Source organism: Gymnoscopelus microlampas (genome assembly GCF_963454915.1).
Source record: "Gymnoscopelus microlampas genome assembly, chromosome: 6".
In the NCBI taxonomy this organism is placed as follows: Eukaryota; Metazoa; Chordata; class Actinopteri; order Myctophiformes; family Myctophidae; genus Gymnoscopelus; species Gymnoscopelus microlampas.
In genome coordinates this window covers 4,008,899-4,031,925 of record NC_139943.1, presented here as the reverse complement: position 1 = coordinate 4,031,925, position 23,027 = coordinate 4,008,899, and the positions used below count along the sequence as shown (strand labels likewise).

Genomic DNA, 23,027 nt, shown 5'->3' with positions numbered 1-23,027 from the left:
ACTGCGGTACTGAGCAATTCTGTCTGTCAAAATACATGGGCAGAAAGTTTGGTGAGGTAAGCAAACTTGCCATTCTGAGATGGCCTGTTCAGACACGCCCATTCTGAAAATCTCTGAAATGAGAATGAATGACTGAATGTTAAAAGAAAATATTTTTTGGGGTACAAGAGACACTGGGGAGCCAAAAAAATACAAAAAAAAATAAAAAAAGTGAAATTCATGGTGTGTCTCCTTTAAGCTAAAAAGGCATTATTTTACACTACCGCTCCGTGGAAGCTCACATTTACTTTATAAGGTTTTAAAAAAAAACATATTATTCGCATGAAAAAATCACCCCCGGTGTGTAAGGAGCTTCAGTCTTTTAAAAAAAAAATAGCAGATCTACAAGCTCATAGCGCGGCACCGAGTGCCGCGCTATGAGCTTGTAGATCTGCTATTTTTGAAAAAATCGTGAAAATGTGTGCAAATCTTTGAATGTATATTGTTTTAAAGCGAACATTTTTTTAATAAAATCTTTGCTTCTGGGGGGGTCCCTGGAACAAAATATTTTGCGATGGGGGTCCGCGTGGCCAAATACATATAAGTTTGGGGGTCCTTGAAGTGGAAAAGTTAATGCACCACACTGATATAGAAACATACATAATATGTTTTTTTCAGAATACTGTTGGGATTTAGAAGACATTTTTAGAATCGGCTTCAGGTCTTAATGGGTTAGTTATTGGTAGCTGGATGTAGGTTCTTTTCGGCAAAAAGCTACAGAAAGCAGAGAAAAGGGAATTTCTCAAAATCCATTAGAATGGGAGTGAACGTGGTGGTTTTTTTTTCCGATCATGTGGTTTCTTGCTTATAAATAAGTCTAATAAATACAATTAACATTTCTGTTTGCCTTTTAGGCTTTGTGAACAACATCTACACAGATATGACAAACGACTTAGAACTAAATGACTGACAATGATTGTACCACCAATAATCAAAATAAATAATATATGGCTGTTGTGACTTTAGGAAGACCCTCGGTGTGGTCCTAACTAACAGAACTGGGTGGTGACAATTCAGTTGAATAAATCCTCAACAAGATGACACACAAGGCAAGGCAGTATCATGAGACAAGTTCACACAGTTCATTACACACAGGGAATACATATAGGGTTGGACACGTGACGTGACAAGAAGATACAGTCTGAGACATTGAAAGAACAGTACTCAATAGGATAAGAATAAGGAACATGATATTCAGAATCTAACACATGCATCTCTAACAGATTAACAGATGCATCTCCGCATGTTGTTAACTAGTTTAATGCTCATTTGATTTTCCTATTTGTCTTTCATCTGTTTATGAAAGTAGGTAGCTGATATATTGTACTTTTACCTTAGCGCTAGGTATACTCTTAGTTGCTTGTTTTAGAAGAGAATGCACTTAATGCTTCTGGTGATTAGTAGTTTCGTTCCTTACCTATGTTGAATGCACTTATTGTAAGTCGCTTTGGATAAAAGCGTCTGCTAAATGACTGTAATGTAATGTGATGTAATTTAATGTAATGTAATCTCGTATCAATAACGCAGACGTCATTAGATGGCCATGGACTATTCATAACAATGGCCAACATACTGTAGGGGAAATAGCAGTTTGACAAGATCAGCTATTTCAACTATTTCTGAAAATGAATGATGAATTCATACAAATGATGAATGGAAACGATTCTGACGTTATGCAAACATAATTGCGATGAACTCAAATAAATAATTGCTCAGCAGATTACTGTATGTAATAATAGTGACAGGCCCAGGCACCAAGGGTACATGCCCAGAGATGACTCATATTTCATTATTATAGTCTTCCTGTCCACAAGTTGAACTGTCTTCCCATGGACACATTGTAATAGGTGCTATGGACAGGTACGGACACGGTCAAACTCTGAACTCTAATGGTTATTAGGGGATGCAAAAAGACTCATTCCACAGGCTAGGTACTTAGGACAGGTCTACTCTTTAAAATACTTCTACTACAGGCTAGTTACTTAAGGACAGGCCTACTCTTTAAAATACTTCTAAGGGGCGGCAGTGGCTCAGGGGTAGAGTGGCCGGGTAGAGTGAACTGGAAAACCGCAAGGTTCCCAGTTCGATCCCGGGCTGGGGCGCTCCCCTAGAGTTAGTGTGGAAGTGTCCTTGAGCAAGACGCTGAACCCCTAATTGCTCCCGATGAGCAGGTTGGTGCCTTGCATGGTTTCCTCCGCCATCGGTGTGTGAATGTGTGTGAATGGGTGAATGGCACAATCAATGTAAAAGCGCTTTGGATAAAAGCACTATATAAATGCACCATTTACCATATAAAATACTTCTACTACAGGCTGGCTACTTAGGACAGGTCTACTCAGGACAGGTCTACTCTTTAACATACTTCTACTGAAGGCTGGCTACTTAGGACAGGTCTACTCTTTAACATACTTCTACTAAAGGCTGGCTACTTAGGACAGGTCTACTCTTTGCATATTCTTCTGAAATCAAGCGGTTGGATTACTGAAATATCTGATTTGCACCAGATGTTCTTGTGACCTAATTCATCAGCACCTCCAGGCTCCTCACGTACTGTATAAGCAGAATTCTTGGCCTGGGGGCTCTCCTCCTGTACCCTGAAACTCATGTTGAGTCTCAGTGGAACAAAAAAAAAATGAAGCCATGCCAAAATTCAATTACCAAACCCACGTGTGTGCAGGACAGTGGTGGAAAAAGTACTCAAAGGTTTTCCTTTTTACTAAGTAAAAGTAGCAATACCAATATACAAAGATACTCTGTTAGAAGTAAAAGGCCTGTGTTCAAAATGTTACTTGAGTTAAAGTACAAAAGTATTGGCATCAAAATATACTTAAGCTACCAAAAGTAAAAGTACTAAAATGTTTGAAAATAGCAGATCTACAAGCTCACAACGCGTCGCGATGCGACGCGTTGTGAGCTTGTAGATCGGCTATTTTCAAATAGCCTAGGTATAAAATAGGGCTGAAGTGGTTGATGTATGTTTTATAATATAATAATTTATATCCGCAAAGTAACTAGTGACTAAAGTTTTCAAATAATTGTACTGGAGTAAAAGTACAACATTTAGTAGAAGTAAAAGTATTGGAAATGGTTCAGGGCAGAATGAGAGAGAGTTTCTCATAGGGGAATAAGGTAAAAGTATAGCAGGAAAAAAAAGTATACAAATAAATGGTCTTGTGTTTGTTAATCAAAGGATGTTTAGTGTGGAGTGAAAAGCGTAGCTCTGGGCGACTCCAGTCAACAAAGGGTTTAAAGAGGTGGTGAAACAAGTGTGTTGTTGCTGTTCAGGAAGCAAACAGCCTCACACACACACACACACACACACACACACACACACACACACACACACACACACACACACACACACACACACACACAGAGCTATAAGTTGATCCCTTCCTCTGGGTTGGACTGCAGCCCTGCATGCTATGGCATGTAGGGACCGTGTGTGTGTGTGTGTGTGTGTGTGTGTGTGTGTGTGTGTGTAACCTCCTCTCAACGCGTGACGCACTGGGAGGAGCTTTGGGTTTGTGTGGAGAGTCGGCACGGCCGAATTCATTCATGATGTAGCATTCACCTGCTCTGGGCAGTGGTGGAAAGTTAAGTAAAGTAAGTTAAGTAAAAGTATCGATACTGCAATGTAGAAATACTCTCGTTACGTGTAAAAGCCCGGAATTCAAAATGTGCTTGAGTAAGAGAACAAAAGTATTGGTATCGAAATGTACCAAAAGTAGAAAGTACTCGATATGCAGAATGTCCCATTTCGCGTTTTCAAAGTTTTCAAAATATATAAAATGTATACAAATCTTTTGAAAATAGCAGATCTACAAGCTCACAATGTGTTGAGCTTGTAGATCTGCTATTTTCAAATGGCCGAAATATATATATATAGTGCTGGAGTGGGTATTCTGGGTAATTTATGTTTTGTAATAATAATAATCAAAATCTACAAAGTAACTAAAGTTTTCAAATAATTGCAGTGGAGTAAAAGTACAATATTTCGCTCTGAGATGTAGTGGAGAAGTAAAAGTACTGAAAATTGGAAATACTCCAGTAAAGTAAAAAAAAATACCTCAAAAGTGTACTTAGGTACAGTATTTCAAGCCTAGTAAATACACTTAATTACTTTACACCACCGGGTCTGAGTAGGGGGAGGAGGAGGGGGGATTTTCTGGTAGGCTAATCTGTATTGCCAAATTAGACATTTTCCCCCCAAAATGTAAAGATTTTCCAGGGAATTTCCAGAACATATCAATACAGATCTACAAGCTCAATGATGCTCACAACGCGTCGCATTCCTAAGCCAATAATTTGATGACCTTTTGATGAACTGGTCATGCTTACAAAGTCAAATCCTCACTTTTAATTCATCCATCAGTACAAATGCCACCAATTAACCAAATGGACCCGGTAATCCATTTGGTTGCATTGGTAGAACACCCTCTGAGTCGAATGAAGTGTGTTGTTTGGTGTTTTGGCCGTTGATTTGATGACGGCCCGTGTCGGGGTCAGTCGGTCCCCACAGCAGTGACAGATGGGAGACGCGGTGGTGACAGACAGACAGACAGACAGACAGACAGACAGCATGTGTCACTGTTTTGACTGGGATGTCACTTTAGGATCTGCAATAAAACATGAGCCTCCCCTCTGGAGGGAAGAGCTGCAGCACATCTGCAGAGTTTGTGTGTGTGTGTGTGTGTGTGTGTGTGTGTGTGTGTGTGTGTGTGTGTGTGTGTGTGTGTGTGACATAATCACAGTGTCCACAAGCACCGACAAGCTCCCAAGCCAGGTGCTACATCCAGCTGTAGTGTGTGTTTGTATTACTATACTTGCGAGGACCAAGTATAGTAGAATTTGAAGAAATATACAAATTGGTGAGGACAGTTTTCCTGGTCCTCACAAGACAAATGGTTGTTTTATAGTTAAAAAAAAAACATTTTTAGAGATACGTTTACAATTAGAAAAACATTCAGGTCAGGATTAGACATTTAGGTGTCTTAGAGGTTTAGGTTTAGGGATTGGTATTTAGAGTTCAACATGATTTATACTTAGTTGCGCGCCAGTGTCATGCACCGAAAAACAGCAGATCTACAAGCCCACAACGCGTCGCGCTGCGACGCGTTGTGAGCTTATAGATCAGCTGTTTTCCGGCTTTAGGCTTACGGTTAAAAATGTATAATTATTTTTAAATGGCATTCATAACATGGCTGTCCTAAAGTGTTGATGTCCTCACAAGTAGTAATACAAACGTGTGTGTGTGTCAGTGAGTGCGTGCGTGCGCGTGCGTGCGAGTGCGTGTGCGTGCGCACGTGTGTGCGTGCACACTTGTATTACTATATCCACATGGGGCCCTCGTGGCCTTTTCAATGAAACCAGACAAATGTGTCTTATGAGGACATTTGTCTTGTCCCACAGAGGGAAATGGTCTCTTTCGTGGTTAAGAAAGTAAAAAAAAAACTAAAAAAGATAATGTTACAAATAGTAAGAGATTGAAGTTGGGGTCGGTTATAGGTTAGGGTGGGTTTTAAGGGTAGGACTGGTTAGTCTGGCATGGCCAGCCCTCCTATCTATCTCGCTCCACCTCTCATTTTGAACAGGTGGTGACACGACGTCTGTATATATTTGCATCTTGCATCTGTGTACATCTTGGCCTGGCCTACTTGTTATTAACTAGTTGTACGAACTCTGTTTTATTATTGTATCGTTTTGTTGGATCTTGTTTAGTCGATACACTTATTTGTTTTATCTCTTGCTCATTTGATTTAGCCCTTTTGTCTCATCTGTTTAAGAAAGTAGGTAGCTGATATATTGCACTTTTACCTTAGTGCTAGGTATACTCTTGGTTGCTTGTTTTAGAAGAAAATGCACTTCAGACTTCTGGTGATTAGTAGTTTCGTTCCCTACCTATGTTGAATGCACTTATTGTAAGTCGCTTTGGATAAAAGCGTCTGCTAAATGACTGTAATGTAATGTAATATAATGTAATGTAATATATATTGTCTGTCCAATTTTAGAATTTAGATCAAAGAACTTATATCTGTTGCCAAATTGGAAGAGAAATGAGGTATGTGTGCACTGTCTGCACAATATAAACAAACACGACATATCACGTCATCATAATGAGACATTTTATTTATAATGCACTTTATATTTGAACAAATCTCAAAGTGCTATTATAAACATTTGCATAAAAAACATCACACCACTAAAAAAAAAAGATATAAGAAAGCAGAAACAAAACATTACAAACGTGAGGGCATAAAGCCTAGAGGTAAAACCAGTGTAGCAAAAAAAAAACGTTTTTTTTTAAAAAGGTAGGTCTTTAGTCCTCTCTTAACCCTTTAAGACCTGGAACGCATCTTTGTCATTTTTAGATTTGAGCTAAAAAGCATTCATTTTACACTTTGGCTATTCAAAAATAGCAGATGTATGCTACGAGCTTGTAGATCTGCTATTTTTGAAAAATCGAGAAGATTTGTGCAAATCGTTGAATATATGTTTTTTAAAAACGAACATTTGTAACTCAAATCTTTGCTTCTGGGGGGTCCCTGGAACTAAATATTTTGAGATGGGGGTCCGCGGCCAAATACATATAATTTTGGGGGTCCTTGGCATGAAAAAGTTTGACAACCACTGACATAGCAACATACCTTTTTTACAAAAAAACTGTTAGGATTTAGAATACATTTTAGAATCGGAACCTCAGGGCCTTAATGGGCATTCCACAGTCAGGGGGGGGGGGGGGGGGGCAGAGGTTGCGTGAGTGACTTTTCTTTTGGATGACCATATTATATATCATCAGTAGTTTTATTGCTTCAGTTGCTTGTTTGTGTCACTGAGTCATAGTTTAATCAGAGTAGTGTCACATCTATGACACTGGTGATGTACACACACCATGGGAGAGCCCCTCCTTTTGCTATGGAAAAGCTCCGCCCATACTATCAGCGTATATCCACCGTTCAATTCAATGTTCCATTCTTCATGACGAAAAGCAAGGAAGTTATGGTTAGGATCAAAATGCTAAAGAAAAGTAGAAAAATTGCATTTGTAACCAAAACCTGCCACAATTGCTATTGATGTCCCACTCCCCCCACGTCAAAGCGACACATATTAGAGAAAGTATTTTGAGACAGAATGAAAGATTAATATTGTACCGCATTGGTTCTCAAAGTGGGGTCCGGGGACCCCCAGGGGTCCTTGGGGGGGTTCCAGGGGGTCCGCAGCAAAAGTAGTTTAACATGTCACAATCATTTGAACCACGTTATCCACTTATATGTTGAATATTCAAAAATAACAGATCTACAAGCTCACAACGCGTCACTCGCCACTCTGTGAGCTTGCAGATCTGCTTATTTTTTTTTTATATTTGAAAAATTACAATGTCGTAATTGTTTTTTATTCATTTGGATTTTTTTTTTTTTTTTTACATAACTCTTCCAGGGGTCCCTGTCACAAAATACTTTCCAATGGGGGGTCCGCAGCCAAATAAATATCAATTTGGGGGTCTTTGAGATGAAAAGGTTTGAGAACCAGTGCTTGTACCGCATAGAGAGAAACAAAACGATGGTATTCCACTCCACTCGTCTGTAGCGAGCTGTGTCTGTCTGTGTGAACCCACTGAAAGAGGAACATGGTGTTCTGTGTCTGACACTTCTCTTTGAAAATGAAAGCTACTGTATATTTACAGTATGTATATTATGAGTCATCCATCATCACCGTCACACCACCAGGCCATCGTCTAGTCCAGTGTTTTTTCAGCAAGTTTGACTTCTGAATAGCGAACATGTCAGTCAGGCCCAAAGGCCGTCCTGAACGAGGGCTGTCAACTTTACTCAGAAATGATATTCGAATATTGGTCTTAACCCATTAAGACCCGGAACTGTCTCATTTTTAGATTTGAGCTAAAAAGCATTATTTTACACTTTTGGCTATTCAAAAATAGCAGATCTACAAGCTCATAGCGCAGCACCGAGTGCCGCGCTATGAGCTTGTAGATCTGCTATTTTTGAAAAATCGTGAAAATGTGTTCAAATCTGTGAATATATATATTTTTAAAGCGAACATTTTTAACTAAAATCTTTGCTTCTTGGGGTCCCTGGAACAAAATATTTTGATGGGGGTCCGCGGCCAAATACATATAATTTTGGGGGTCCTTGACATGAAAAAGATTGAGCACCACTGATATAGAAACATACGTTTTTCAGAAAACTGTTGAGATTTAGGAGACATGTAGAATCGGCTTCAGGTCTCAACGGGTTAAAAGAATTCAGATATTTGAATATATTCGAATATTAGTATTATTATTTAAAAAATACATTCAAAACATTTTTTTTTTGACAGAAACAATACAAAAAACAATCTATCGAGTGCTCTGATCCAAAAACATATCATTCTTTTAAATTTTTAAATATTCATTTTCATATTCGAATATACATATTTTCCCAATATTCGAATGATATTTGAATATGGAATATTGGTTTGACAGCCCTATCCTGAACGAGGCCTATCTGTCCTATCAGTGACATGCAGTGCTACATACAGTACATATATAACATGAACCATAAAGACGTGACAGAACATGTGGTTCTTTATTGATCCTCTTCTCCCAGGCCATCGTGTCACCAGGCGCCAGGATGCCACAGCAGAAGGACATCGTGAAGATCGCCATCCAGATGCCAGGGGCCTATCCCCAGCTCATCCAACTGGACCAGGTAACTAAGAGACACACACACACACACACACACACACACACACACACACACACACACACACACACACACACACACACACACACACACACACACACACACACACACACACACACACACACACACACACACAGAGATGCCTGGGGCCTACCCCCAGCTCGTCTCCATTTTTCATATATATTTTTTATAAATCAGTGCTATAACACCCTTTACTGTCTGTGTGTGTGGGTTTGACAAATATGATATATTAAAAAGCACTTCTGACTAAACCTCCTAACTCCATTTGATCCTCAAAACTGTCGTTCACACCACCTAACTTCAAAAATGATCTATCTCCACATCAACCCATTAAGACCTGAGGTTTTGATTCACAAAATGTCTTCTAAATCCTAACAGTTTTTTGAAAAAACGCATGTGCTGTCAGGGGTTTTCAAACTTTTTCATGTCAAGGACCCCCAAAATTATATGTATGTATGTGGCCGCGGACCCCCATGTCAAAATATTTTGTTCCAGGGACTCCCAGAACAAGCAAAGATTTGAGTTACAAATGTTCGCTTTAAAATATATATATATTCAAAGATTTGCACACATTTTCTTGATTTTTCAAAAATAGCAGATCTACAAGCTCATAGCGCGGCACTCGGTGCCGCGCTATGAGCTTGTAGATCTGCTATTTTAGCCATTTTAGCTGTAATAGCCAAAGTGTAAATAATGCTTTTTAGCTAAAAATGGTCAAAGACCTCCTAACTGGATCATCATAACTTGCTGCATTCTCAACCGATTTTCTAGCGTTTTGGGGTTTATTTCAGACATGTACTTATGTTGTGTTATCGGATACCTGGTTAATCGGCTTCAGGTGACTGAAGGTGACATTTCAAACCTAAGTGGATCTTCCTCGTCTGAGGAAGATCCACTTCGGCTTGAAATGTCACCCTCAGTGGAGATAAAAATAAAATACAAATAACACCTGTTTGTATGTGTCTCTGCTCAGCACATTTCTTTGGGTGTGCGTGCTTTTATTCACTGTTTATCTGTTACATTTCACACTCTATACACGACGAGAACAAAGCACTGTTTACCCTGCAGGTATTTTTCTCTTGTGGTGCTGCGTACATACCTCTGTAATAAGCAGTGGTGTTCAGTAACTAAATACGTTTACTCAAGTACTGTACTTAAGTACAGTTTTGAGATACTTTTACTTCTACTCCACTACATCTCAGAGGCAAATATTGTACTTTTACTCCAATACAATTATTTGAAAACTCTAGTTACTAGTTACTTTGTAGCTATAAATGATTACATTATAAAACATACATTAACCACCTAGCCCTATTTTATACCTAGGTAGATCTGCTATTTTCAAACATTTTAGTACTTTTGGTACTTTAAATACATTTTGATACCAATCATTTTGTGCTTTTACTCAAGTACATTTTAAATTCCGGACTTTTACTTGTAACAGAGTACTTCTACATTGCGGTATCGATACTTTTACTCAAGTACAAAATTTGAGTACTTTTTCCACCACATATATAATAAGACGTTTTTATGGGATTATATACTACCACAAACACTCCAAAAACATTAAAAAAAGAACAACAATAGTGGACGCTTGCTAGCGAGCTTCCTCTCAGCACATAAATACATCCCAGACTAACTTCCATGTCTGGGTTTACAGCTACGCTGCCATTAGTGGTCACAGCGCTGGTCAGCCAATCAAATGTCTTGGGGATTCTGCGGTAGACCCAGTAAGATGCCCTGTTATTAGCGGTTGCTGAGGAGGTCAGCCAATCAAGAGAGGTTTTGTGGTGCTGCTGCCGCTGCTGGGCCAATGGAAGTGATTCTGATCGACTGGCACGGTCGTTTCCGCTTTATAATCATTTGGCATCGAGCTCTACTTCCACTTGAACCCAATTCTGGGTCGAAATGTGTCAATTTCCAGCAAAGAGATTTGATGTAGAGAGAGGGGGGAAAGGAGGGGGCCACGTACAGAACCCTGGGGCGCTCCGGTCATTAAAATATATAGCGTGTAAGTGGTTAAGATTTGACAATTTTGAAAAGTTTCAAAATGTGGTAACGGAAATAAGAGTTTAAGTGCAGAAAGCCAATATGTCATTGTTTGTTCATTACACTGGTAGCTGCAGTGGTGGGAAAAGTATACTCACATTTTTTTACTTACTAAGTTAAGTAGCAATACTGCAATGTAGGAATACTCTGTTACAAGTAAAAGTCCGGAATTCAAAATTGACTTGAGTAAAAGTACAAAAGTATTGGTATCAAAATGTACTTAAAAGTACCAAAAGTGGAAAGTACTCATTATGCAGAATGTCCCAGTTCAAAATGTATAAACATCTTTTGAAAATAGCAGATCTACAAGCTCACAATGCGTCGCATTGTGAGCTTGTAAATCTGCTATTTTCAAATGGCCGAAATGTATATAGGGCTGAAGCGGTTAATGTATGTATTGGAATAATAATCAAAATTTACAAAGTAACTAGTAACTAAAGTTTTCAAATAATTGTAGTGGAGTAAAAGTACAATATTTGCCTCTGAGATATAGCTGAGTAGAGGTAAAAGTACTAAAAATGGGTAACACTACAGTAAGGTAATGAATCCTCAAACGTGTACTTAAGTACAGTACTTGCGTAACTGTGCTTAGTTACTTTACACCACTGGTATTGCGTTACCCCCTGCTTCAACATTGAAATGGGAATTCAATTTCACATACGGAGGATGTGGAGTGAGGTAAAACGAGCGCTCTCCAAAACACCTTGACTCACACGCCCGGTGATAATGAGCACACACAGGTACACACACAGGTACACACAGCTAAAGGAGGAGAACTCTTGAAGAATCATGGCTTCACAGTGTTAATCGACAGAACGTTGCTCATAAACAGGACTACGGTGGATGTTTGTGAAAAGACAAGGGCTTGCAGAGACAAAGAGGATAACCCCGAGCTGTCCGTAGTAGTAGGGGAGCAACATGTAGTTTATCGTTGTTAAATACAACCAGATAGGACTGTTCTGTCTCATGGAGAGGACTGTCAGTGGACGTAATTGCAACTTAGAGGTTCTGGAATGAATACTGTCTGAGTGCCCTGTGGCTAGGCAGGGGGCAGCCTGCCAGAACTCCACTGCAAGAAATAATGCCTTCAGTCACATAAGACAGTGGTTTTCAACCTTTTTTTGCGTCAAGGACCCCCAAATTGACACACATTAGCCCAGGGACCCCCATTTGAAAAGTTATGCCAGGGACCCCCCAATAAGAGACGATTTTTACGGCTCTAGCAGTGATTCTCAACCATTTCAATTTCAAGGACCCCCAGTTTAACATGCATTAGGCTACAGACCCCCATTTAATGGCATTTCTATCTCTGGGACCCCAATTTTTATTATAAAATCAATGTTAATTTAACTCATTTGGTTCCATTTGTTACACTCTTAGAGTTACAGACCCAAAAGGGTCCATTTGGTTCCTATCTATCATTTAGCTGGGGACCCCCTGGAACTCCCTCAAGGACCACTGGTGGTCCCCGGACCACTGGTTGAAAACCACTGACATAAGAAGTACCTGAGAGCTTTGTTTCTGTTTTATAACCAAACCGTTACTGTCTCTATGTAAGATAAGGTGTTCAGGTATGAAAACCCCACAATTTAATTTAACCAGGTATGCGATAACACAACATAAGTACAAGTCTGAAACAAACCCCAAAACGCTAGAAAAAATCGGTTGAGAATGCAGCAAGTTATGATTTTAATAGTGGAGAGACCTCCAAACTCAGCAGACATACATGTACATGCATTATGAGTTATGATGATTTTAATAGTGGAGAGATCTCCTGCTTCAATAAATGGAAAACCCAGCTGGTCCTATCCTACAGGAAACATGTCGCTGTTATCCAGATTATCTCTGTTGTTGTCGGGCAGAAACCAGCTATGTCGTAAATATTAACGTTTCAGGAAATGAAAAAAAAAAAAAAGTTTTTAGAACAACACAATACTGTCTCATCAAAGTTTGTACGGAGACTTTTATACATTGTGAGATACTGGAATGTGTCCTTATATTATCATCACTTTACCCACATTCAGCTCAAGTGGAGTTGGGAGGTTTTTGACCATTAACATATTTAGTACAGTACTTGATTAAATGTACTTAGTTACTTTTCACCACTGCTTATTACAGAGGTATGTACGCAGCACCACCACAAGAGAAAAATACCTGCAGGGTAAACAGTGCGTGTTCTTGCTGTGTGAACAGATAAACCTTGAATAAAAGCACGCACGTCCAAATAAATGTGCTGAGCAGAGACACATACAAAGAGGTGTTATTTGTATTTATTTGTATTTTATTTTTTATCTCTTTAAAAAATGTATCTCATTTCAAGCTGAAGTGTCTCTTCCTCAGACGAGGAAAAGACACTTTGTCTTGAAACGCCACCTTCAGTGGAAAGAAGAGAAATGGCTTTGGAGCTGGATCCAGTGTTCATACAGGTGACATGAAAATGTGTCTGTGTTTGTCGTGACCACGTTGTGTTTTTGTTGTGTTTCTGTACAGAAAAAGCCTCTCTCTGCTGTTATAAAAGAAGTCTGTGACGGGTGAGTGTATGTATGTATGTCTGACTGTCTGTCTGTCTGTCTGTCTGTCTGTCTGTCTGTCTGTCTGTTTGTCTATCTGTCTGTTTGTCTATCTGTGTCTGTCTGTTAATGTTGTGTGTGTGTGTGTGTGTGTGTGTGTGTGTGTGTGTGTGTGTGTGTGTGTGTGTGTGTGTGTGTGTGTGTGTTAATTGTGTCTGTGTGTGTGTGTGTATGTCTGTTAATTGTGTGTGTGTGTGTGTGTGTGTGTGTGTGTGTGTGTGTGTGTGTGTGTGTGTGTGTGTGTGTGTGTGTGTGTGTGTGTGTGTGTGTGTGTGTGTGTGTGTGTGTGTGTGTGTGTGTGTGTGTGTGTGTGTGTGTGTGTGTGTGTGTGTGTGTGTGTGTGTGTGTGTGTGTGTGTGCGTGCGTGCGTGCGTGCAGGTGGAATCTCCCGGGTCCTGATAACTATGCCCTGCAGTATGCAGATGGAGTACAGACGTACATCACTGAATCGGTGAGTCACAACCTCTGTGTGAATAAATCCTCTTAGAATTCTACCTGATGTTAATGAATCAATTATTAACACAATCATTCTGCAGGCATATTCAGGCAGACAGTCAGATGTCACTGAGCTTATAATCTTGGTTAAACGGACATTTAAATTGATTGAAATTTGAATGCTCAAAACGCGGCACACACTTTGATGCTTGTGTGTGATGCATGTAGTATGATCACGTACGGCGCTAATTTACGACAAAAAACACAACAAGTTAGACCAGGGGTCTTCAACAGGGGGTCCGGGACCCCTAGGGGGTCCTCAGAGTTACTCCAGGGGGTAGGGGGTCCTTTGTGTTTCTTGTTACATTAACCACTTGAACCATAGCATCTCTACTCTTAGCCGAAAATAGCAGATCTACAAGCTCACAACGCCTCGCGCTGCGAGGCGTTGTGAGCTTGTAGATCGGCTATTTTCGGCAAAGAGGTTTGGCGTAGAGGGGGGGGGGGGTGTAGAGGGGGAAAAAGAAGAAAACCAAGCACCGAGTATTGAATGTTTAAGTGGTTAAGTGTCTGAAATGAACCATACATATGAATTTACACTGCACTGATGATAGTCACTGAAGCTATCTACGAAATCTATGAAAAAGTCTTATCTGCAACACAATATTGTTTGCAATGTAGTAGGGGGTCCCTGCTTCGTCTCTCTCTCTCAGCTAAGGGGTCCTTGGGCTGAAAACGTTGAAGACCCCTGAGCAGGGACGTGCACAGATAGACTCTAGGTGGTGCTAGAGCACCTGCCCTTTGCTCTCTTGACCAGAAGTACCGGTACCCTTTTGGAAAAAAGAAAAAAAAAAAGTCTTTTTTTTTCCAGTTTACAGCAGGGGTCTTCAACAGGGGGTCCGGGACCCCTGGGGGGTCCTCAGAGTTACTACAGGGGGTCCGCCAAATCTTTATGTGATTTTCTTTTTACCATAACCACTCGAAACCTTGCATCCCTTTTCTGAGGAGAGCTTTAGCCAAAAATAGCAGATCTACAAGCCCACAACGCCTCGCGCTGCGAGGCGTTGTGGGCTTGTAGATCGGCTATTTTTGGCAAAGAGGTATAGGTGTAGAGGGAAAAAAGAGCAGACCAAGTCAACAAAAAAAAAGTATAATTTACATGAGCAGCTGCCCCTCAAAATGTCTGTGCACGCCACTGCCCCTGAGTTATGGAGTGGTTTCTGCCTGACAACAGCGATATATGTAAAGAGCATTTTAGATAGGTGATGAGTCAGCTGTGTGTTATGTATTAATGTTTTATGTCCAAAACCCTGTTGATCTCCTATCAGAGCATTATCATGTTCTGGCCAGACTCCAAAACAGAAAAGTCACAGTCGGTCAACGTAGCAATAATGTGTTTCTGCTATTATTATTACATCCAGGAAGTCTGTAGTAGACGGATAGAGTTTCACAGAGATAAAAACACTACCAAACACTCTCTCTCTCTCTGTCAGTCTCTCTCTCTCTTCCTCTCTCTGTCTTCCTCTCTCTCTCTCTCTCTCTCTCTCTCTCTCTCTCTCTCTCTCTTTCTCTCTCTCTCTGTTCTTCCTCTCTCTATGTCTTCCTTGCTCTCTCTCTCTCTCTCTCTCTCTCTCTCTCTCTCTCTCTCTCTCTCTCTCTCTCTCTCTCTCTCTCTCTCTCTCTCTCTCTCTCTCTCTCTCTCTCTCTCTGTTCTTCCTCTCTCTATGTCTTCCTTGCTCTCTCTCTCTCTCTCTCTCTCTCTCTCTCTCTCTCTCTCTCTCTCTCTGTTCTTCCTCTCTCTATGTCTTCATTGCTCTCTGTCTTCCTCTCTCTCTATGTCTTCCTCTCTCTCTCTCTCTCTCTCTATGTCTTCCTCTCTCTCTCTCTCTCTCTCTCTCTCTCTCAGTATTGTGTCTCTCCCTTCCTCTCTCTAAGTCTCTCTGTTCTCTCCTTCGCTCACCCTCTCTGTCTGTCTGTCTGTCTGTCTGTCTGTCTGTCTGTCTGTCTGTCTGTCTGTCTGTCTGTCTGTCTGTCTGTCTGTCTGTCTGTCTGTCTGTCTCATTACTGTCTCTCTCACCTACATAGTGATCATGCACTCTTAAAACACCATGTGAGACTGACTCTATTTGTTCAGAAGTGTTTAGGTGACTATATTTACTTAATGTGGTTTCATGCGTGTGTGTGTGTGTGTGTGTGTGTGTGTGTGTGTGTGTGTGTGTGTGTGTGTGTGTGTGTGTGTGTGTACTGTGTGTGTGTGCGTGCGTGTGCGTGCGTGTTATTTGTATCTGTGTGTCTGCCCTGTGTGTGCTTATTCTGACATGAAGTGTGTGTGTTTTGAGTAAACAAATGTTCTTTGTGTACTATTTTTAAATGTTTTCGTCCCGTGTGTGTGTGTGTGTGTGTGTGTGTGTGTGTGTGTGTGTGTGTGTGTGTGTGTGTGTGTGTGTGTGTGTGTGTGTGTGTGTGTGTGTGTGTGTGTGTGTGTGTGTGTGTGTGTGTGTGTGTAGAATCGTCTGGACATAAAGAACGGCTGCATTCTGCGTCTGACCAAAGCACCGGTGAGGAAAAAAACTCACTCACTCACTCATGACAGGCATGGCCGAGACTATGTTTTGCACCCTGTCCGCCTGTCCGTCTGTTCGTCCATGTATCCGTCCGTCCATGTGTCCGTGTGTCCGTCTATGGACAGCTAATCTCCGGCACCGGATCAGTACACATGATCTCTATAGTCAAGTGATCAAGTCTGATCTGTCTGATTTTTCATATTCCATCCTGATTGGTGAAATCCAAACATTGCTGGCCCCACAATAACCTACCTGACCTGGCGGAGACCTGTGCTCTGAGGAGCACTTTTTCTAGTCTCTGCTTTATTTTTGCTACACTGCCTGTCTTTAGGCATTGAACATAAGAGTAACAGACTCATTATTGCGCTGAATGATTGTTATATAGGCCTGGAAATTGAGTTAAATATTCTGGAAAAGTTTTGGAAATGCATTGGTAAAAATGTGTGGGAACCCACACATTTTACAATAATCTTATCACAGAGATTTAAATTTATCCTTAAATCGTCCTCCGTCATACACGAGGAAGAATTGTTGAGCTGCAAATTCGGTCCCACTTAAACCCTCTATACTTGATGAAACGTCGGCGAAAATGGCAGATCTACAAGCTCAGAACGCGTCGCAACGCAACGCGTTCTGAGCTTGTAGATCTGCTCTTTTTCAACGTTCATCCCCACATTTTAAGCTTTGAGCATATTTTCATTATCGCGATAATATTTGTAATCACAATTATTTTTTGCCACAATAATTGACATGTAATTTTCATATCGTCCCATCACTCACTCACTCACTGTGTGTGTGTGTGTGTGTGTGTGTGTGTGTGTGTGTGTGTGTGTGTGTGTGTGTGTGTGTGTGTGTGTGTGTGTGTGTGTGTGTGTGTGTGTGTGTGTGTGTGTGTGTGTGTGTGTGCAGGGCCGCTGTGCAGAGGACCTCTACAAAGGCATCCAGAGCTCAGACTCGGGTGTTCGATGTGACTCGTTAAAACAGCTGGCCACCGTCTCAACCGACGTCACGTTTGCTCAAGAGTTCATCAGCCGAGACGGACACTCCCTATTGGTCAAGATAGTGGAGGATGCTAATGAGTCAGTAAACCCTCTACCTGTGTGTGTGTGCGTGTGTGTGTGTGTGTGTGTGTGTTTCATTTGTAGTTTTCCAACTTACCTTTCAACAACACAAATCTTGTATAGGGTTCCCTGGAACAACATTTTTTTTTTTACTTAAGTAAAGGTATCAATACCACAATGTAGAAGTTCTCTGTTACTCTGGACCGTGTTCAAAATGTGTTCAAAATGTTACTTGAGTAAAAGTAGAAAAGTAATGCCGTCAAAATATACTTATAAGTACCACAAGTAAAAGCACTAAACTGTTTGAAAATAGCAGATCTATAAGCTCACAACGCGATGTGACGCGTAATACACATTACACTATTTCTGAACGATTGTGTCCTTTGACACATAATCAGTTCAGGAATATAATAGAAGACATATCACAGGTTGTCTTTTAATATATATTGTTTAAAGCGGACATTTTTAACTCTATTCTTTGCTTCTGGGGGGGTCCCTTGAACAAAACATTTTGATATGGGGGTCGGCGGCCAAATACATATCATTTTGGGGGTCCTTGACATGACAAAGTTTGAGCACCACTGATATAGAAACATATGTTTTTTTCAGAATGCTGTTGGGATTTAGAAGACAGTAGAATCGGCTTCAGGTCTTAATGGGTTAAACTTAAATCAAACACCAAACTGAGAAAAATAAAAACGAAATAAAAACGAATGCATTTTTCAAAGCTATAATAACTCTGGTTGGAACTACCAATAAAATGTAGTATGTACAGGACACACACACACACACAAAAAATGTTTCCTGTTTGTACGTTATCACATGATCACGTTATCACAGGACATCTGACACGCCAAGTCAAACAGGAATTGTATTTAGACGATGACGCAACCGAAAGTATCACCTACAGTATTTCATCATCATAATATGTCATGTTGTGTAACCTTTTAGATTAACCCATTAAGACCTGCAACGCATGTGTGTAATTTTTTGATTTGAGCTAAAAAGCATTTTTTTAATACTTTGGCTATTCAAAAATAGCAGATATACAAGCACGGCACGATCTTGAGATTTTAGTTACAAAAGCGAACATTTGTAACTCAAACCTTTGCTTCTGGGGGATTCAACAGTTTTTTTGAAAAAACTTATGTCGCCATAATATCAGTGGTTCTTTTTTCCATGTCAAGGACCCCCAAAATGACATGTATTTGGCCGCGGACTCCCATCTAAAAATATACGTTCCAGGGACCCCCCCCGGAAGCAAAGATTCGAGTTAAAAAAAATCTCTTTAAAACAATATATATTAAAAGATTTGCACACATTTTCACGTTTTTTCAAAAATAGCAGGTCTACAAGCTCGTATATCTGCTATTTTTGAATAGCCAAAGTGTAAAATAATGCTTTTTAGCTCAAATCAAAAAGTGACACAGATGCGTTCCAGGTCTTAATGGGTTAAACATTTTGATATTGCACAATAACCATGCTACTGTAAATGTGTTATATGACCACTTCTCTAAATACTATTTCGGTCATGACGAGTGTCTGCTGGTTTCAGGCCTCGAGTCTCACGCCAGAGGAAGCGCTTTAGAAGTGGTGGGAAAAAAAAGTACTCAAATGTTTTACTTAAGTAAAAGTATCAATACTGCAGAATGTAGAAGGACTCTGTTACAAGCAAAAGTCCGGAATTCAAAAATGTACTTGATTAAAAGTGAAGAAGAAAAGAAAGTAGTCATTATGCAGAATGTCCCATTTCACAAGTTTTCAAATGAATAAAATGTATTATAAATCTTTTGAAAACAGCAGATCTACAAGCTCACAACGCGTCGCATCGCAACGCTTTGTGAGCTTGTAGATCTGCTATTTTCAAATGGCCATGGTTTTGTAATGATAATCCAAAGTAACTAGTAACTAAAGGTGTCAAATAATTGTAGTGGAGTAAAAGAGTACAATATTTGCCTCTGAGATGTAGTGGATTTGAAGTAGAGAAAATTGGAAATACTCCAGTAAAGTTAAAAAAAGAAACCTCAAAATTGTACTTAAGTACAGTACTTGAGTAAATGTACTTAGTTACTTTACACCACTGCGCTTTAGAAGCAGAATGATTCATTTTTACTTTCATTTTGACCAGAAATGTATTTGTAGTTTCAGCCAGCAGCTAAAACAAGCTGCAGACAGGATGCTGTAATGACCATATTTTATACACAGGCTCTTTGAAAATAGCCGATGTACAAGCTCACAACGCGTCGCACTGCGGACTGTTACTTGTAACAGAGTGTTTCTATATTGCAGTATTGATACTCTTACTTCAGTAAAATGTCTGAGTACTTTTTCCACCACTGTGTGTCAGTGTATCAGGGTTGTTATAGTACATTGGTTCTCAAAGTGGGGTCCGGGGACCCCCAGGGGTACTTGAGGGGATACCAGGGGGTCCCCAGCTAAATGATTTATAGGAACCAAATGGACCCCTGGGTCTGTAACTAAATGAACATAGATTTTACAATATGAATTGGGGGTCCCAGAGATAGAAATGTCACTAAATGGGGGTCCGTAGCATAATGCATGTCAAACTGGGGGTCCTTGAAATTTAAATGGTTAAGAATCACTGCTAGAGCCATAAAAATCTTCTCTTATAAGGGGTCCCTGGCATATCTTTTCAAATGGGGGTCCGCGGGCTAATAAGTGTCAATTTGGGGGTCCTTGACATGAAAAAGTTTGAGAACCACTGTTATAGTAAACTAAAACTAGGACTTAAAGGTTAAAGCACTATTCTGATAGTAATCATTGTTCTAGAGTGTTCTCTTTAGCTCTTTAATAAACAGAAAATAAATGTTCAGGTGGGTTGAACATTTTCAGCCAATCAATTCAAGTGTCTGCTCATGTCTTTGTGTCATCACTTCCCATTTCACTTGTTTCATCTAAATCCTGTGCAGATTATCCTGTGCTTAATCTCTCAAGAACAGATTCTGCCCTGCGGTGGAATCTGTCGGAGGGGTTCGTCATAACGTGTGCGCATTGGCTACAAGTGGGCGTGCCTTCAGATCAGGAAGCGGGCCGCGCTTTACCCAATCAAATGTAGTGGGCGGGATTCACGTGTCCATCCACCCTTCCCCCCTCGAAATTAGCCGAAACTAATTTAACAATAGCGTCCTCGGAGCGGACAAAACCACGGAAAGATATTCACATTTTAACTTACTCTTTCATCATAGAAACACGTGGGCTTATAACCAAAACCATCCATGTTCTCTGGGAGAAGTGGTGTTAGTGTTCCGTGTAGAAATATTGTTAGTGGGAATGAAAACATAGTCGCACCAACCGGAAGTGATGCGCTGAAGGCAGACATGAAACCGGAGTTTCCCTGCGCACTGGTCTTCCATTTTCCTCCCGCCAGACCCCACAGACAATATCAGAAAACAGAGGTCGCTGTTTTTCATTTTCTGTGGGGTCTGGCTACGCGAGACTATCCTGTGCTTGCACACGATTCTCTCTCCTGATTGGATGAAATGCGTATCCCGACCTGAAAATGCATTTTCTGTTTATTAAAGAGACGAGGAGACTCCTGTGACTGTACAAACACTCTGTAGCATAGCAATGAGTAGTAGAGAATATAGATCTAATTTAAAGTAATGAATATGTCATGTAATATAAATGAATAATTATTTATTTGTGTGGACAGAGCTCCAGTTATCATGACCCACACCCTGACAGGCTTCATGGAGCTGATGGATCATGGGATTGTGTCATGGGAAAACCTGTCGTGTGTCTTCATCAAGAAGGTGCCTGTCTGTCTGTCTGTCTGTCTGTCTGTCTGTCTGTCTGTCTGTCTGTCTGTCTGTCTGTCTGTCTGTCTGTCTGTCTGTCTGTGATTTTACTGATCATCTATACCAGCGATTCCCAACCTCTGTAATGGCCAGAAATAGATAATAATAATTTGGGCACTCAATGAGTTAATATGAAAATATTAATAATAAAGAAAAAGTCATGGTATTTTTTTATTTTATTTAAATTTTATTTAAAACCTTCATAAAAAAAAGGTTTTCATTACCCCGGTTACATGGACACTTTTAGTCCATTCCGATTGAAATCAATCTGATTAAAGGTTTTGGGTCACCTGTTTACACGGGATGTGATCTAATCCCGTCTGGAATGACATTCCTGTCATTCATTCCTGTCATTCATTCCTGTCATTCATTCCTGTCATTCATTCCCTGTGTTTTCTCTCTGCGTTTCAGATCGCCAGTTTCGTCAACGCTAAGGTGGCGGACGCCTCCATCCAGCAGGTGTCCCTGGACATCCTGGAGAGCATGGTGCTGAGCAGCCACAGTCTGTTCCTACAGGTCAACCAGGAGGTCACGCTGGAGAGGCTTATCGCTCACCTACAAGTGTACGTTCACCTCTTTGTTTATTACCCCCTTTTTCTCCCCAACGTAGTCGTTATGCTAATTAGCTCCTCCCCCACACACATGTCTGCGTTGTCACTGCTGTCGTATAATACTGACTCACCTGCCAGTGAGGAGCCCCCGCCAGGAGGACGTAGAGCCTCCTTCGTCCTACTCCTCCAGCCCAACACTCCCCACTGACAGGTGCCCCCCCCCCAGCCCCCCCGTAGGAGTACCCGCAGTGACACATATTACCCTCCCCCCGCGCCGCCCCCGAACACGGGCCAATTGTGTTCGTTTAGACCAGGGGTGATGACACTTTGATGATGGAGAGGGCCACTATATTTCCACACTCACTCCAGAGGGCCACGTTGCATATACTGTCAGACAGACACCTCTTATCTCCATATTTTAACTTTTTTAGTAAATTAATGCCGTAGGCTACTTAACCATTCTATGTCACACAAAAGTAGCAAAAATTGCCGATCTACAAGCTCCAAACGCGTCGCACAGCGACGCGTTTGGAGCTTGTAGATCGGCAATTTTTGCTACTTTTGAATTGGAATCCTATTTTTATTTTTTTTGCTGTTTTTGAATTGGAATCCTATTTTTATTTTTTTGCTATGTTTGCTATATATTAAATACAAATACTTTGGACATAAAAAAGACTAGAATAGAATTGTAATACTAGTCATTAATCTACTAATATAGGCTGAAGTAATTAAAGCGGGTCATGTTTGCATGTTTGGAATTGTAACAGCTGAAATCAATAATATATCAGTATTCCTATATGAACCTGCGGGCCGAATTAAGTGAAGGTGTGGGGGCCGCATGTGGCCCCCGGGCCGCCAGTTGCCCATGTATGGTTTAGACGCTCGGCAAAAGCCTGACACACCGCGGTGGATTTGAACCCACAACCCTGCCGCGGTTGTGGCCTGCTACTTAACCACTGTGCCACCCCGAGCGCCCAAGTTCACCTCCTACACCCTCTGTCTCTAGACTTAGTAAACTGGGCCTGAGTTGCCTCTGTACTTGGACCACCCCCCCTGTCTAGTGTCTACACCACATCCTGCGGGGGTACTCTCTAGTGGCAAGCTAGAGCATTGGTTCTCAAAGTGGGGTCCGGGGACCCCCAGGGGTCCTTGAGGGAGTCCCCAGCTAAATGATACATAGTTAGGAACCAAATGGACCCTTATGGGTCTGTAACTCA

The 23,027-nt window shown here is 40.8% G+C and overlaps 1 protein-coding gene across 1 annotated transcript in view; it reads left to right on the top strand.

Moving 5' to 3' along the window:
- The window catches only part of elmo3 (engulfment and cell motility 3), a 60,175-nt gene that overhangs the window by 5,013 nt on the left and 32,135 nt on the right, over window positions 1-23,027 (top strand). Inside the window, exons 2-8 of the mRNA XM_084060101.1 lie at window positions 8,646-8,747; window positions 13,302-13,342; window positions 13,760-13,832; window positions 16,324-16,374; window positions 17,290-17,459; window positions 21,115-21,214; window positions 21,671-21,822. Of these exons, the coding sequence (XP_083916227.1) occupies window positions 8,670-8,747; window positions 13,302-13,342; window positions 13,760-13,832; window positions 16,324-16,374; window positions 17,290-17,459; window positions 21,115-21,214; window positions 21,671-21,822 (665 nt within the window). The 5' untranslated portion in view covers window positions 8,646-8,669. The remainder of the gene's footprint in view (window positions 1-8,645; window positions 8,748-13,301; window positions 13,343-13,759; window positions 13,833-16,323; window positions 16,375-17,289; window positions 17,460-21,114; window positions 21,215-21,670; window positions 21,823-23,027) is intronic.